We start from the raw sequence: 17639 nt of genomic DNA on the forward strand, positions 1-17639 counted from the left end.
AAAATTCATTTGTCATGAAATTTTACATAGGTTATACTCAACTAAATTATGCATAACTCTTCAGTCGTATTGTTATGTAATTTTCATGAAGGCATATTTTTTATCCAAAATGAAAATGACATTTTTTGCTCAATAAATTAAGTCCGGGAGGATATATTATGCTGAACTATTGTTTGTAGGCATCGTATGTGCATACCTTACTTGAGATCGCAAATTACTTATTTAAAAAAAAGATACAAATGGTAACGTGTGAAGATCTGATTTCATCGAATTGTCATGTTTGATTTTGTATCCATGATTTTACGTGTGCTCATTTGCACAACACATTAATACTCCCTTCGCAGATCAATATAACCAAGACCTTTAAACGGCTGTATTTTTTGCGACGAGCTGGCATTCTTGTTTAATATGATTATTGGTGCTACCTAATTTACGGGCAAAAGCTGTTTTGATAACCATGTATTTTTAATAATAATATTTTACATTATTGTGATCAAAATAGTATTATTGTTTATAAAACAAAGTGATGCATCCACAAAATTCAATCTTCAAACGAATAACATGTTCCTAGTTTTAAGATCTAGCATCTTATAATTCTGTGTCTTTTCTAGCCGCAGGAATTTAAAGCTGGTTCGGTGGATAAGGTGTCTGCTTAGTAACTGGGAGGTTTCTGTATTGATCCCTTATTATAAAGTGGGAGAGCGTTCTTAAGATCACCCTTAAGACACTAAGTACTGCTAATTGTTGGTTCGGGTACTACTAAAATGTACCTGGGGTACTCTTAAGTATACTTAAATGTACACCCGGTATGGAAAATTTACTGAAATGAACCCGGGAATTCTTACGCTAAAGAAGTCATTGTCTTTCTTGGGTAAGCCGCTAGCAGAAGCATGTAAATGACGTTAGTATATATATTTAGTACATATATAAAAAGGTGTGTGGTAGTGTGTGGAGATACAAAACGCTTCACATCATTTATTTGCACATAAAATAATAGTCACACAATCAGTAATACTAAAACACTGTCATCAACTTACAAGAATATTTACGTATATGAAATTCCAATGTGATGTTATCTTTTGCAAAACTGTGGAATCAATGAAGTAACATTTTATTACCTTTTACAAAATTAACTAGAAATGGCGCTGCAGAGGCCGACGCGTATCTCCACATCGCATGTTTGACCCAGGGGCGCCCCAGGGTTGGTAATGGGGCCATGCATAGTTGAGATTGACCATATTGTCATAAGAGAAGTTCAGTATCAACTTTAAGTGAATCAGTGAAGATATGAACAAATTATAGTAAAAAGGCAATTTTGGGTGGGTGTGGTCTATGTGGGCGGGGCGCCCCAGGGTTGGTAATGGGGCCATGCATAGTTGAGATTGACCGTATTGTCATAAGAGAGGTTCAGTAACAATTTGAAGTGAATCGTTGTAGAAATGAAGAAATTATAGTAAAAGGCAATTTTGGGTGGGTGTGGTCTATGTGGGCGGGGCACCCAAGGGTTGGTATTGGGGCCATGCATAGTTGAGATTGACCGTATTGTCATAAGAGAAGTTCAGTATCAATTAGAAGTGAATCGGTGTAGAAATGAAGAAATTATAGTAAAAGGCAATTTTGGGTGGGCGTGGTCTATGTGGGCAGGGCGCCCCAGGGTTGGTAATGGGTCCATGCATAGTTGAGATTGACCGTATTGTCATAAGAGATGTTCAATATCAATTTGAAGTTAATCGGTGTAGAAATGAAGAAGTTAATGTAAAATAACATAAAAAAATGAGTGAAAATCTCTGACCCGGCCCCACCCCAACCCCCATAACTTTTGACCCAGGGGTCAGATCAAAATTCCAAAAAGTGCAGGGTCGCACATATGCCCACATCGTCGGACAACCCCGGTCTATTCATTACGTTACTCTCCATTCCTAAAGTGATGTATGAGCGGAGCGTAATCAGCAGCCGTGGGTATCCGACGATGATATGCCCATAGCTACCATGTGTGTACGTTTCAAGGTTCTAGTGCTTATAGTGTAGGAGGAGATAGTGGCCAGGACGGAAGACAGAGATAACCACAATATCCCCACTTTTTCTCCGAAAAGCGTGGGGATAACCATGCTGATTTTGTACTAGCGCATAAAACATTTTTTCATGGAACAACAAGTAACAACAAATTTATTAATTACACAGTAGAAAGGATGCTTGTTAAGATTTTTTAAGTTCCATTGAAAAAAAATGTAATAAAAACGTTGTTGTAGCATATGCCATTAAATACGTCTTCACGCATATTTTCTTTAATTGTGCCTTTTTTAGATTATCGGTAGTATTTATTTTACCTTTTTTATCAAAGCATAACCAAAAAACTGTAACGCATACTTCATTTAAATTTTCTAACATTAATTTTCGTAACAATGACACTGAACGAAATATCATTATGGAAATAAGTTTATTTTTTGTTTTCTTATAAGCGCAACAAAAATATTGTTATAGATAATTTTGTATTTTGTATTATTTTGTTTTAGTTTTGGTTATTAGCAAGCAGGGGATACGAACTTATATGCGATGATTTTCGAATCTCGTTTAACGAAATCACATTAAGAAATTTACATAATTAAATTAGACCATAGTTGTCAAAAAATTTCATAAACCATCTCATGCTTCACTCGGCTGATGCGTTCTTACTGTTCAATATGTTCATCTTCACTCGAGCGTATCATAAATATGTATTACGTAGATTGCTAATAACAAAGTTTTGCCAATTCGATATCTGATTAACGTTGGTGGTGAATTTATTATAAAAGTGGGATTGTATCCGGCGGTTGATACCAACTTATATTTTAATTTAAATAAGTGATTTAAATGGCAGGTGAGTTTGCAACTTTGTTGTTGTTGTTTACATAATTATGTGGTATTCACTTTTATTGTAATTGTTATTAGGATACAATTGATAAAAATATGAAAAAAAGAAAACATTGAAAAGCAAATCCCACCGCTATTAGCATAAACATTTAAACGTGTATTACAAAACGTTTTTACCTTGTTTAAAACGTAATTGCGTGTTTTTGTCGGTTCAAGAGGTTCATTTAAATGACAATTCTGCAACGTGAAATCATAGACGTTGATATATATGCAGCATGAACACTTTGGTGTTGTCTATGTTTGGTTGTAACTTGAACAAAGTTGTTAAATATCTTCTTTTATCTTATATAAGCAGCATAAACTGTTCATTTAGCGCCGCAGCGTAGTTATAACAATGGCCATAAAACGGACCATATTAATTTATTTTTTTTGATACTACAGAATGCACAAATCATTTTCTTATCATATTTAGCGAGTTTATCCGTTAAATCTTTTGCAAAAATTTGATTCGTTTTAAACAAATCGCCCGTTAATCGCCTTTTAAATGACATGGTCCCTTAATATATATGCTGTGTTCATATATTTGTGCGTCGATTCCAAAACAAATGGCGCAAACTTCAATATTGAATTGTATCGAATAATCTTATTTATATTCGTTTACGTTTGTCATGAATCCGAAGACACGATAATTAAATTACAGGAGGATATTATGGTACTTGTTTTAATATATTTCAATAGATCTATGGAAACGATGTATCCGTCGTTACGGTATTGACAAATTGTACAAAAATAAATGTCCATGTCAGTTTAATATAGTTGACGAAAAATGTCTTCGCGCAATGCAATCACCATGCAGATATGTCGTTCCATGCTCTCACACACATGTGAATGTAATGAAACCGTCGTGCAAGATATTGCGCGCAATTGTGTCTTACTATGCTAAAAGCAAACCGACCATAACATTTTAGATGCATCATTAGATTTAATTGGAATGTAACAAATTTCATAACGTTTTTCGCTTGAACACAACCGGAAATACGTGACTCATATCCGTCTTTAGTTTAATGTAAGCAGTTCACATGTATATATCGATACGTATAATATATACGATGTTAAACCGGTTTAGTACCATCTCCGTAAAATATAACCGAATATTATGCATCCTCTCATTTGGGGAACTTGTTACCTATCGTAACATATCGGTAATGATGACTTGATAAACGGTGGCAAAAACAAGAAGATGGACCAACATTACTGCGGTAGTTGTTAAACAAAATGAACCGTGCACGCAACATTTTCTGACATACCTTCCTATTCTCCGTCGTACAAGTAACCCATCAGTTATAGTATTTTATAGTTCTCATTCTAATAAAAACGGTTAGGAATGTGAAGACGATAACTTTGGAAAGTGTTTTGCTTCATAAGTGTAGACTCAAACTTTGTGGGTTTAACAAAGAAGGATACGTAGTGTACGAGAACATGGGCATGATTAATAACCTGTATGATATCGATGTGATCTGATAACTGTTGACAATGTGTTATGCGATAAACAATTTTGGAACATCTATTTAGGGTGTATAACGATCCATTTATCGTATGTTGAATAAAAGCTCTGTGAACATAAACATTATAACGTAATTGCGCTAAATACTTTGCGACATTCGCGCCTTTTTATTATGTGCAAGATAGCAAATCATCAGTTAAGGTTATGTTTCGAAAACATATTTTCAATGAAGCATTTGTCCACTCGTATAAAATACAAGTTTATACTGCATATACTGACGGAATCAAATACAATCTCTGAACGGCAAGGAGCATGTGCTCAACAACTTTGCACGGAATATTCAAGATATTATATGTTTGATTGCGCGGGTGCTGAGATTAAATTACTCGCACTGCAATAAACATACGTATATGCATATTTAGAAACAGTATACATATATATACGTATGTTTATGTCAAATTTTAGTGTTTTTTCATCGGTAACAACATAAAATTATGCAGAAATGGTAAGCATTTGTGCTTTAAAAGACGTTCATACACACGGGGTTAAAATTATATATTTTAGCTTTCTAAGCAAAATTACTAAAATTTAAAAATGCCAGTTAAGTGGTATTGACTATTCTCACTTGTTCTAAAAATCAATTTTATTAAGCAAAACGCATAAACACAAGAAGCCATATGTCAATATTGTTCTGCAAAATATATACGACATGAATTTTAGCTATTTAAATCGGAAAACAACACAAAATGACAAAAAGATAATGTTCCGTTTCGATTTACAAGGTAGAATGGCATGTTCCGTAACGGTCATGGTGTATTTTGGGCTATACAGAACGGAGATTGTACTGAACCACTTTAACACATTGATATATGTTTGAAAACTAAACCTGTTCAAATTAATCTTTGCAATACAATTTATAACCAGAGACTGTGTTGACTCATAACTTTACCAGTTATGTTAATGTGTTCGCTGAGTCAAATCAGAATTAATGAGAGAAAAACATTACTGCTCTTGGCGTTAGGATAGTTCTTCATGAAATGTTTCTTGACGTAAAAGTATACCGAAACATTGTTCCTGTTTACGAACCCTGAAAATGTTAATTATGAACCGTGCAAATCCCATAAATCAATGTTACGCAATGTAGCTGTTTGCGAATTTAATAACGACATTAACGTGATTACAATTAACTTTATATGGAACCCTTTAGTTTGAATGACTTGAATCAAATTAAGTGTCCCATGCATTGAGGTCATTTGTATTTTTGCACATTTAAAATAGCGAAAAAAAACAGTCTGTTCTGAGGTCTGAATATCAATTACTGTATGTAGAACACGTTTTTCTAGTATATGACACAACATGCAAAACTGTTGTCCAGAAATTGCGCATGCACTGAGGCTTTTCTGTATTCTTATGAATGCTACTAGGGAGATATGATGATCACCCATTTACAATAAATTGTTCATAAATATTTCAAAGACTATGTTTATTTCTGCTGTTTGCTTTCGATCTAGACCCATACGACAGGTTCTTGAACAATCCAAGACCACGTTTACCGTATCGAGCAAGGCCTCAAAGCCAGGTGAGTTACTATCAATTGTTTAACTGTGTGGCCTGTCCTTGTGCATATATAACTGTACTATGCACGAGATTAACATCTTGGTTGTCTTAGTTGTCACTATAAATATGTTCAAAATTAACAGAGTTTAAACACCCGCTATGAATTCATTTGTGCTGTTTGGCGTTCACAGTTTACAGCATTTACGTGTCGATACATACTTTTCTTTTGAAAGTGTGATAGTTTTTCAATCACTTTATATTTATTCCATAATGTCATTTTTACGTTAATAAGGTTAAAATTTATTAATGGGATTACCAAACCCAGTGAAATAAATATTTGGTGGTGAAAACAATAATGTTTTGTAAATAACACACACCTTGTCTGTAATTGACTGTCGTATCTATCTGGCTTTTGGCGTTGAAGATTTTTGACTCGTCCTGTTCAATGTGCTATGACTGATTATGTAAGAACTGCAATGGGTTCCATGTTATCAATTGTGTTATTTTTGCATCTAACGTTTTAAATATTTACGCAAGATATATTTTACTTTTTATAGCATTTATAAGATTTACATGGCAAAGTCTGTCTAGGTAACCCCCGCTTTTCTTGAATTTGTCAGTCCATGCACCATAAATAGACACGAACTGCTAATAAACAAGTTATAAAATTACTTTATGCATAATCAGAGGAAACGTTGGTTTCAGGCAATTGAATACGAACACAAGCGACAAATGTACGATGTCCCTAAGTTTGACGAGCCTTTGGCGGAACCAGTCTATAGAGTTACGGTGATATACGAAGATCCCCGACCAATCACAATCGAGAGGCCATACATAGTTCTGACTGAACCCTGGTTGGAAGATCTCCATGACAGATGTGCGTCATTTTGTTTATTAAAAAGAACTTTATAGATTTAGATATATTTAACCAGGTTTTCCGAAGGAAAAAAACTGGTTATTAGATTGGCGAATGTCGGCGGGCGGGCGGGAGGGCTGGCGGGCGGAACAAGCTTGTCCGGGCCTTAACTTTTTCGTTCATTGTGAGATTTAAAATCATTTGGCACATTTGTTCACCATCATTAGATGGTATGTCGCGCGAAAGAATTATGTCGATATCTCCAAGGTCAAGGTCACAATTTGAGTTCAAAGGTCAAAAATGGCTATAAATGAGCTTGTCCGGGCGATAACTTTGTTGTTTATTGTCAGATTTTAAAATCATTTGGCACATTTGTACACCATCATTAGATGGTGTGTCGCGTGAAAGAATTACGTCGATATCTCCAAGGTCAATGTCACACATTGAGTTCAAAGGTCAAAAATGGCCATAAATGAGCTTGTTCGGGCTATATCTATGTCATTCATTGTGAGATTTTAAAATCATTTGGCACATTTGTTCACCATCATGGGGCGGTGTGTGGCACGAAAGAATTACGTCAATAATTCGAAGGTCAAGGTCACCACGACTTAAAATATATTTATTTTGATACAAATGGCGTTAATTATAAACAATTATCAGATGAAGGGAGACAACTAAAACTGAACTGATTAAATCAGTTCAGTTTTAGTTGTCTCCCTTTATCTGACTTTTTTCACATTGAATACCTGGTTTTGTGACAATTTTGTCCCTTGTCTAAAGCATGTAATTGCATGTTTTAATTTTAACATAACTAAGCATAGGAACTTCAAATGACATGTATAATAAAAAAGAAAAGAAATGCCCCAATAAAATGTCAAGCGCCTTAACAACTTGGTATTACTGACAAATACTAATTACGTTGATTTAGTATGATAGCTCCATTTTTATTGAATCATCAGAATCAACAGAAACATTGCAATTTATTCCATCGTTTTTCGTTTTATTGAAACCGCGCATAGCTTTAAACAAAATCAAAATTGTATTTATAGTAATTGTGTTATTTCCGTAATATTTTATATATATACATTTATGATTTAGTGTTGGAAAGTGTGGCCGAACATCCATCAATAATTTAGTCACCAGTATGAAGGTTGATTTAACGAATGCAATTCGGTTATCGTTCATTATGAGCAAATTAAACAAATACTAAATGTTGATATCCTGTTGCGTGCTGTGTAGGATTTTATCCACGAGGTTGCAAGCTAAAGTTTCAATATAATAGACACTCTGTGAACGTTAAAAGAGTTTCTGTTGGTCAATTTACATCGACAAAGTGAAAATGATTTCAATCCAAAGATTATTTAATATTAAAACACATTATTTTCTTTCTGAGTAGCTGTTTCACCCAGTTTTTTACCTTAGCTAACATTAGTAAGCGACCAATCAAATCAAATATACCCCGGTAAATCAGGTCGGTAGGCCTGACACTTTTCGATGTAGAAAACGTGTAATCTACAAACTGTTTTCACATTTACATTCATATGTTATTCAATCGACTTTCTGTATGGGGAAGCATAGGGTATGAAAAGGGATAATTCAGTGCGTTTAGCAACGATGTTTACTGCGTGTTAAAAATGAAACAATTTTATCTCTTATGATACGACTTGAGAGGTAGAGCAGTTTCACACTCAACTCTCGACATCAATACAGTTTGTGTGTGCCCCTTTATATTTAGCAGATTGTCAGCGCCAGGGCGTTTGTTATTAAGGGCTGTGTTCTCATATTTAGAAATTACTACAATATTACATTATGTGAATATTTTTGAAATATTTGAATATTTTTGAAATATTTAAATTGTTTTCGAAATTGACCGTTAAACATGTAAATGTATAAAGCTTTAAACAATCCGTCGTTCCAGCAGTGGAAGAGTTTGCTCACTTTAATGCATTACATTCCAACCCGCAAGGTATCAAGGTCAGTTCGCGGACATTAACAGAAATCGTTATGTAAACGCTATCAGCGATCACTATGTGAACTTGAAATTTATTTTGATCAGGAGGTTATAAAATGAAGATATCCGTCGATATTATTATGGTATGTCATTCATAAATTTGTTTTAAACAATTGAATGAACAGCAACGGTTCTGATTAATTGAATTAGATATATTCCACCACCAATTTCTTAACCATGAGCGCGAAAAAGCACTAGAACATGTCTGTGCGAAGAACGCGCGTATAAATATTTCAAATATGAGTCGCGTGTTGCCGGCGAACCTATATGCTTTCATTTATTTTGATTATTCTTGTGTTTTTCTGTTCTTTAAATAAAGATAATCTAATAAAGCGAAATAAGACACGACATCGTACGCAATACCCCGTAATCGATTTGCATGCTATGCAGCTAAGAACTTCGCAGAAAAAAAGGCATTTACCATCTTTAATATCGTAGATATTACTTTTGATCGTTCATCAACAAGGACCACAATCAACGCCGTTTAGCTTATTACAAGATATTTTTATATATATTTAATGTAAAAATATCATTAACAACAATGTGTTGCTTCAATGTTTATTTCATTTTAATAAAATATAGGAAACCTTAAAAGTTAATGTGACACTCTTGCGGTGTCCTAAATTCAGCATTCAGATTATCTGTGAGAAAAGGTCACGTTATCTCTATTTGGAGCACTAGTAAACGCCTTTCGGTCATCATATGTGGAAAATTGCACTAGAAATTATCACGACCAATAAATTAGATCTAAGTCCCGATAAGAAAGAATCAAGTCAGGTTTAAGATATTTGAATCATTCATTAAATAACACAAACCCAGATTTTATTTCCGTCTGATACGATTACGGCTAAATTCCCATACCGGGGGGAGGGGGAGGATGTATAAATCGGCGCCTGTATTCAATTAATAATAAAGATGATTACAGGCGCAATTAAGTGAAGTCAGAGAACATTTAAACTTAACGAATAATTATATTTGCAAGAAAATTTAATTCGGCATTGTGTGAATTTGTAAATCAAATTAATACAAAATCACGACGTGTTGTGCTTCAGAACTTATACTATGCTAACAAACACAGATACAAGTTAAACTTCAAGAAAGTTTTAAGGTAACCTATTTAAATTGGTGCATGTTTTCTAAAACATTTTGCATATCTATAGCTGATGTATTTTTATCTATTGCTTATAAGGACAACTTAACACCGGAAAATTCACAATTCGAATTTTATTAAATATTTCAAAAGAATAATGTTGTGTGTGTGTGTGTGTGTGTGTGCATTTTTTAAACAAGAAAAACAACAAGCGTGAATTCGAACAATAAGACAATTATCATTTCGTTTTTGAATCAAAATAGGTCAAATTATGCAGCGTATATTACTCCTTTCTTCAGTTATTTTTATTCAAATGTTCAATGTTTATGCGAAAATACGTTCTCATGCATAAATGGCACAGTGGTATCGCTAAAAAGTTGTTTAAAGGACACGTTGCCGGCAGATATTGTTTTTCGTTTTTTCCGCGAGATTTTGAGTATTGCAGTGTCGTCGAAATGTTAAGAACATTGATGTTTACACAACTTTAAGTATGCGCATTTTCTTGTTCATTGTTCTGTTTTGAAAATTTTCCAAAACACATTTTGAATGTTAACATCAACCTCAACATTACGCTTCGCAAGTAATAATTGCTGAACTTACAACGATTTTCTTATTTGCCTACTTAACAATGTTTTGACCTCTCAAAACGATTCAGATGCAGCTCAGGAACTGCCAAATGCGACGTCATACAGAGGATTCAGTAATGACGACGAGGAACTGCCGGTACATCCAATTTTTAAGCGCAAAAATAGCGGTGAACCGGTAATGGTCGATGATTTGCCCGGATATATAATCAGAACCGGCCATTACGTTGCGATGCATCTCGATCAGAAGTCAGAATATTTAACTGGTCGAAATCAATATAGAAGGTAAGCGCGTTAGTTTAAGTCATGTGACTGCATGCATAACGTACTTGGAATAACATCTCTATAAAAATAGAGTTGTATGCTATTTGTGAGGAAACAGCAATACTGAACATTTACCATGCTCTAAAATATCCATTATATGCATCTTTTGACGATTTAAAAACCAGAAAATGTTTAAGAGTTGCGACGCGAGACGACTAAATAATTTGGATAGTTCTGTTGTTGTCGTTACATTTTGTAATACTACGAGGATTGTTTGAGCATTGTATGATCACGGATGGCTGAGTGGTCTAAACGATAAAATATTACTCCAGAAGCTAAAGAAACTTCAGCGTACAGTTTATATAGTATTGACATACCTGTACGCTGAAGCCAACCCCGTATCGAAAGTCAACCAGAGTCGTAACATATTTATGTCACGCTATAAATCAAAGAAAGCTCATTTTCTTGGATACATTTCTACATATATTGGTGAATTAATATAAATTACTGCATCGAGGAATATTTTATGTTTCAAATGCATCTTACAATAGATGAAAATAACTCTCATCAGTTTGAAATTCACAAATTTGACACCATTGTCGCTTCGTCACGTGAGGAGTTTTCATTTGGATACTTTGGGATCGACCTTGACATTTTATGCTGAAATTGTAAACATAACTTTCGTTTTCTGAAATCTATTATTTGTGATTAACAACTTACGTCTGGTGGATTATAAGACTGATTTCAGTGTGAATCAGGTAGTTTTAACTAATATTTACTTTGAGTTTGTATTTACACTACAATTTGTTAACAAAACAAGCCAGAATAATCTAAAATACCGGGAAATGTCATTCTGAATTTGAAATCACTTGAGCACATGGTATGTTACTAAAAATAGAAATAACGTCATATGACCGTGAAATCTCGGGAGATTCGCATTTCAAGAAAGTCTGTCACATCGCTGTTTTTCTCTATATGTAAGAGCAGAATAGATAAATTTTAAATGTTTAAGATAGTATTTTGTGAAAGAATATATCAATTGAATGTGAAAAATGTCAATTTTTCCGATCAAGTGGTTGATTTGGGACAATAATTGCATTTAAAAGCTGTTTTGGACCGGTCTTTGTTAACTGTCAACTTTTCGGGAATTTCTGGTTGACTTTCTTATTGGGGTTGGTCCATAACTATAAAGTCGCGCCAGTCAAAAATCTTAAAAAGCGACATTTAAAGTTATGGTAGCCAGAACTATTACTCCAGGTGTCAGTGGTGCGAGCCCAGTTGAGGGTTAATTGTTTTCTTTCTTTAATTGTATTCTTGTTTTTTTCTTTTACTGGAGATTTCAAGATCCGATTAACATTAATCACTATAAAGCATTTAATGACAAAATTGAATACATTCCAAAATCTGTGTAAAGGCCCCTTTAAATATGAAGCACTATATAACCGTTGCATTATTTCCCGTTTCGATTGATATTATCAATTGCCAAACATATAATATATTCTTTTTGTCTTAATCAGGAGTGCTATTTGGCTTGTTTGAATATAATGCATATATCCTTTTATAAAATGTTTTTTTAATTTGTTTTAATTTCTTCATTTTGCAAAACTATTTCTTTAAATGGCACGTAAACCATATAATTTTGTTCTATCAAGTTATTCATGGAAATATTAAGCATTTAAAAATAAACATAATTTTTGAATAAATGGTTGGGCATTTGGCTGTCTATTTCCAAATGAGCGTCAGAAGTTCATGATTCTGTTTTCTGTCATTCAAACGATCACTGATTACAGGTCCAATCTCACACAGTGGAAACGAGAACACCTGGACCACGTGCTCTACCATGGTAACAACCGAGTCACCGAAATCTACGGAGATTCACGAACGGGAGGGATTACGACTCATGTATACCGGTAGCTGGTATAGCGGACATGCTTTCGACCTCGAACAAACGGCTACGAGTACGGTTAAATTTAATACCAACATGTATAACACCAACAACAATACTTAGTGTTTAATTTATTATGTGAATATTATAGTTATCTAATAACATAACAAGTCATGCGTATACATTAAATCACAGTTTAAAGAGCAACACACATGAACGTTGAGTCAGAAAATCACAATAAATGTACTTGATAATTTGGTGTAGTATTCCGCCTTGATATACGTTCTCAGAGTAACACACTTTTGAATAAATCAAAGCGCTGAAGGCACTGCAGTTGTTCGCTGTTGATTAGTTTGTGCGCATTGCACAGGCTAATTTTATTTGACGTGCATTAAGCCCCGTTTTCCCTGAAAGCAGCCAATATGTTCAGATTTCAATGATAAACACTAGACTGGCCAATGTCGACCAACAAGCTGGTATATAAACTCACTGTTAGAGGGTATATACACTCACTGCTAGAGCAGAATCATTTATCGTCTGCTGCAGACAAGCAGCGGTAATCGTCCCTTGCAGAGTGAGTTGTGGTTCTTACCGTACTTAAGGCTTCTAAGCACATACTGATTTGCAAAATATGCTCTGTAAATTTAGCTGGCCGCTAACGTGACCAACTAAAAATCAATGTTACAAGGGAGCAATATGTGACATCGCCCCAGATTTTACCATAACTGGTAATCACCTGAAAGTAAATCATCATCCATAAAACGGCATGTTGAGTAGTAGTAGTAGTAGTAGTGTAGTAGTAGTAGTAGTAGTAGTAGTAGTAGTAGTAGTGTAGTAGTAGAAGTAGTAATAGTAGTAGTAGTATTAGTAGGAGTAGTAGTAGTAAGTAGTAGTAGTAGTAGTAGTAGTAGTAGTAGTAGTAGTAGACAGTAGTAGTAGTAGTAGTAGAAGTAGTAGTAGTAGTAGTAGTAGTAGTAGTAGTAGTAGTAGTAGAAGTAGTAGTGCTTGTAGTAGTAGTTAGTCGTAGTCGTAGTAGTAGTAGTAGAGTAGTAGTAGTAGTAGTTGTAGTCGTAGTAGTAGTAGAGTAGTAGTAGTAGTAGTAGAAGTAGTAGTAGTAGTAGTAGCGTGTAGTAGTAGTAGTAGTAGTAGTAGTAGTAGTAGTAGTAGTAGTAGTAGTAGTAGTAGTAGTAGTAGTAGTAGTAGTAGTTGTTGTTGTTATAGTAGTAGTTGTTGTTGTTTTCAAACTTTCCGTAAAACAAAACCAGTATGCGGTTACTTATCTTTATTGAATTTAAGGCAACACAATGACTAAAGCACCAATTTATTGCCAAAAGGAATCAAATCTGATGTCATTAATTGCGTATTCTATGGCATTATTGTGGTTGTCGTAGCATTGTTGCAGCAGCCGCACGTGACTGGACAGTAGTGCGCCTCGTTTAGGTCCGGGCATATAACTCCCTTCACATGTGGAAGAGTGCAAGCAGAGTTGTCTTTGCAAGGGTGTACCGAATTATCTGCAAGATAAAATTATGTCAGAAATAATTATGTCAAAAATTATTTTGAATCGTAATCAAATGTGAACAAGATCTGAATTCCTTTTCTCGTCACATATATTGCGCTATCATAGAGATACATCAATATGAATCATGAAGATCGTTTGTATTGTAAACAAAAACGAATGTCTGGTGTGTGCATATCCAGAAATAGACCTATAGCCCATTTTAAATTTCTTGTTTATGCTAAACAAATTGTATTGGATGACATAATTCAGAAGGCGATTATGAAATATGAATATTTAAAAACGTGCGGAAAACACTGCCAACCGGTACTCGTCTAATACGTTTCAATTTGTGCAACACTGTTTGGCAATAGGTTTCTTGCCACAAATATAGGACCACATGCTATTAGGTTTCTATCCTGCTGGCACAGCTGAAGTTTCTTTTTGCCTGAATGATCAAGTAACGGAGAGAGTATTATTCACCAAAAATGAAGGCGAAACCTCCGCATTGTTTCATATCTCTAAATTTCCTAACGAATATTTATGAATGCCAGTTCTCATAAACGACAGACAACTTTGAAAAGTTAATGTGTTAAAACCATATATAAATACTTGAAGTAAGCATATTAAATCAAGACCAAGTTGCAATACCGTAGTTGACACAGGCCGGGTTTGTAGCTGTCCATATTGTAGATCCTGTTGTCGTGGAAGGAGTGGTAGCAGTGGTGGTGGAGATGGCAGTGGTGGTAGCCGCGGTGGTGGAGGTGGCAGTGATGATAGCCGCGGTGGTGGAGATGGCAGTGATGGTTGTGATTGTGACGGAGGCTAGAGTGGAAAACATGTCAGTGCTTGCTGGGGGTGATGTCGTCTTCGGCAGGTTAGCAGAAGAATTAATTGCAGTAGGGAATTGTCACCGTAGTATCTTTATTTGTATGACCAAATGCGACATCAATACCATTTACGGTAACTAACTTTGTTTGTGTCGAATCGAATCGATAAGTATGAACCATAATATGTTTAGGCAATCAAATTGTTTATCAACATAGTTACCATTACAACAATCAGAGATATACACTTTAACAATAACACCCACTGAGGATAAATTAAGTGTTAAACAAAGACCTGAGTATGTGAACATTAAGATATGTATAAGCTACAATAGCGGTCGTAATTTTTCTTGAACCTACAGCTGTAAATACTTAATATCAGAACTAGGTATACCACAGTGCTCAAATGCCTTTCTTAGCATCGTATATAGGAAAATCTGAACTCTTTTTATCAGCATCTTTATTTTTAAAATTAAACGGCATGTCGAAAAATGGTGTTTCAAATACTTTCGTGATGGCACCTAAAATTTACAAAATATAATACTAGTGTGCATAAGTTTCAACTCTAAATCTCATATATACCTGCACATAGCGGTCCAGTATAACCGGGCACACAGTTACATATTGGTTGATGATTCTGGTCGAAGTAGCAGGTCCCGCCATTTTGACAGGGAATACGTGTTTCGCATTTTTCAACTGAGTTACCATTCCCGTGCACTACATCTAAACACACATTATTTTCAGTTCCTTATTATTATACATAATTATATTTGAAACTTTTCAACGTATTCGCAAATGGATTTATTTTAGATTCTACGTACTAAATTGTTTTATAACCATACTGAGTATCACTGACTTTATTTTTCAAAAGACAATTAAATAGAGTACCGGTAGCATGTGTACACAAAAAACATTGCGTCTGTAGTATCCGAGATACATGTTAAACTGCTTTGACGTAAATGCCTGTATACATTGTATATACTACCAACATACCTTCACACCGATCGCCAGTGTAACCGGATTGACAATGGCACCATATATCACGATGACCGCTATATTCGCAACTTCCACCATTTTTGCAGTAATCGCAGGGGGTGTTGTGCGAGTGTTCGTTCCCTGATCATGGATAATGTCTATAAACCTAACTTTGTTTTCACAAATAATACGTGAATACTACATGAGTTTCCATGACATGTTGTTATATGTGAACAGACCAAAGGTTGTTTGATAGAAAAACGTACAAAACAACATGTGGATACTGTGTTTTAACTTAACATTAATGCAGTTGGTGTTGACATTTCTTCTCAAACACATTACTGGTTATCATAATTTTACTCGTGATAGACTTTTTATGTATACACATTTAAATCAAGCTTTTTAATATGGCATGTTTCGGCTATTGAAACATGCGTTATCTTAATCGATCGTTAATTTTGCTGTCAAAGTTATATTCAATTTGCGTACGACACATACCATCCCAACAGGCTGTATGCAAGGGCCCTACAAAAATAACAATACAGTTAGTCTCTAGTAAGAATATCTGGTTAAGGCAAATAATGAAAGAACCATTAAACGCATTAACATGTTTATGTGTATCTTTCATATACACGAAGGAACACTTATGTAAATATTGCCACTATATTGAAACACTTAAAATGTCATGATATATCATGAATACAGTATATATGTTAAATAAAATCTTAACTTACAGAGAATCATTATAAGGCAACTGAAATATAACGCTGCCATCTTCGCTTCCTTTATTAATTTATATGTCGGTGCCCCGTGTAGTCTTCAAGCTCACATCTTTTCAGGTCGTGAAATAGATAAGGTGTATCTGTCACTCGATCGCTTGAGGTCTCAGACTTAAGAATGTATCGTTTATTACAGAAAGAAAAACGTTGACATTGCGGTTCCGAATTACCATTCTTATAGTATTTTACGATGTGACAAGTGTCTATATGTTCTAACTGAAAACTGAAATAAGTATGGTTTGAATGATCAAATCTCTTTTCGCATAATTCAGATGACCCGTTTATATCGTATTCTGCAAAGTATGCATCAAAATGATAAATTTGTTATGGTCAAATGATAAAAAATATATACGAAATATGAATTCGGATTCAAATCAATAAAGAAACAGTATTTGTTGGCTATTTTGTGAACAGAGCATTTTCAAACCTCAATAACAGCAACAACAATATATATACACACACATATATATAATTATATATAGATCGTTTGAATATTATCAAACTAAACAACGTAAATGTATCATCCAGCCTATGAAAGCTGTCGTTTTCGGTTTGATAATCAGGACCACACATAAATAACTAAATAATCGTAAGACGCAAACGGACTTACATAATTGAATCACACACACTGTGTAAACTGTATACTGTTTTCTTTAAAACGATTTTGTTTTGAAAATGAACATACATATTCAATATAAAGAATTGGCGTGCTGTTTAATTAAAAAATAGATTTCAAAACAAACTATTATATCATACAACGATGTTTTAATCGGTACCCGATATTTTTGTTACATGTACAAGTACATTAAAAACATCATATTCGTACTGACTATTGATAAAATAGCAACTGTCCCTGCGTATATAGCCACAGTGCACTAGTGTTACCTGGCGGACACTGACACTTTGTGACATGGTTCTGGTCGAAATAGTACGGACCAAGATTGCGATACAGTATTTTG

The 17639-nt window shown here is 34.5% G+C and overlaps 2 protein-coding genes across 5 annotated transcripts; one reads left to right on the plus strand and one right to left on the minus strand.

The window, feature by feature from the left end:
• The first annotated feature begins 54 nt into the window (after positions 1 to 54).
• Positions 55 to 12717, plus strand: LOC127870227 (uncharacterized). Of its 4 annotated transcripts, none has more exons than XR_008044706.1 (5): positions 55 to 184; positions 5866 to 5933; positions 6617 to 6788; positions 10524 to 10737; positions 12507 to 12717. XR_008044706.1 is itself a non-coding variant. In XM_052412874.1 (5 exons), the coding sequence occupies exons 1-5, from the start codon at positions 2851 to 2853 to the stop codon at positions 12628 to 12630; spliced, it is 585 nt and encodes a 194-aa protein (XP_052268834.1). In that variant the 5' UTR covers positions 2761 to 2850; the 3' UTR covers positions 12631 to 12717. The 4 variants fall into 4 exon arrangements, 1 of the variants encoding a protein (XP_052268834.1); XR_008044707.1 differs by having other exon boundaries at positions 55 to 175; XR_008044705.1 differs by having other exon boundaries at positions 61 to 242.
• Positions 12718 to 13868: 1151 nt separating this feature from the next.
• On the minus strand, positions 13869 to 17304 carry LOC127865578 (fibropellin-1-like). The gene is made up of 7 exons (XM_052405426.1): positions 17188 to 17304; positions 16636 to 16732; positions 16400 to 16426; positions 15920 to 16042; positions 15509 to 15649; positions 14751 to 14924; positions 13869 to 14115 (listed from the first exon to the last, which is right to left on the minus strand). Exons 2-7 carry the CDS (start codon positions 16673 to 16675, stop codon positions 13967 to 13969), a joined length of 654 nt encoding a protein of 217 aa, XP_052261386.1. The 5' UTR covers positions 16676 to 16732; positions 17188 to 17304; the 3' UTR covers positions 13869 to 13966.
• Between the last annotated feature and the right edge of the window lie 335 nt (positions 17305 to 17639).

Source organism: Dreissena polymorpha, chromosome 2 (assembly GCF_020536995.1).
Source record: "Dreissena polymorpha isolate Duluth1 chromosome 2, UMN_Dpol_1.0, whole genome shotgun sequence".
NCBI lineage: Eukaryota > Metazoa > Mollusca > Bivalvia > Myida > Dreissenidae > Dreissena > Dreissena polymorpha.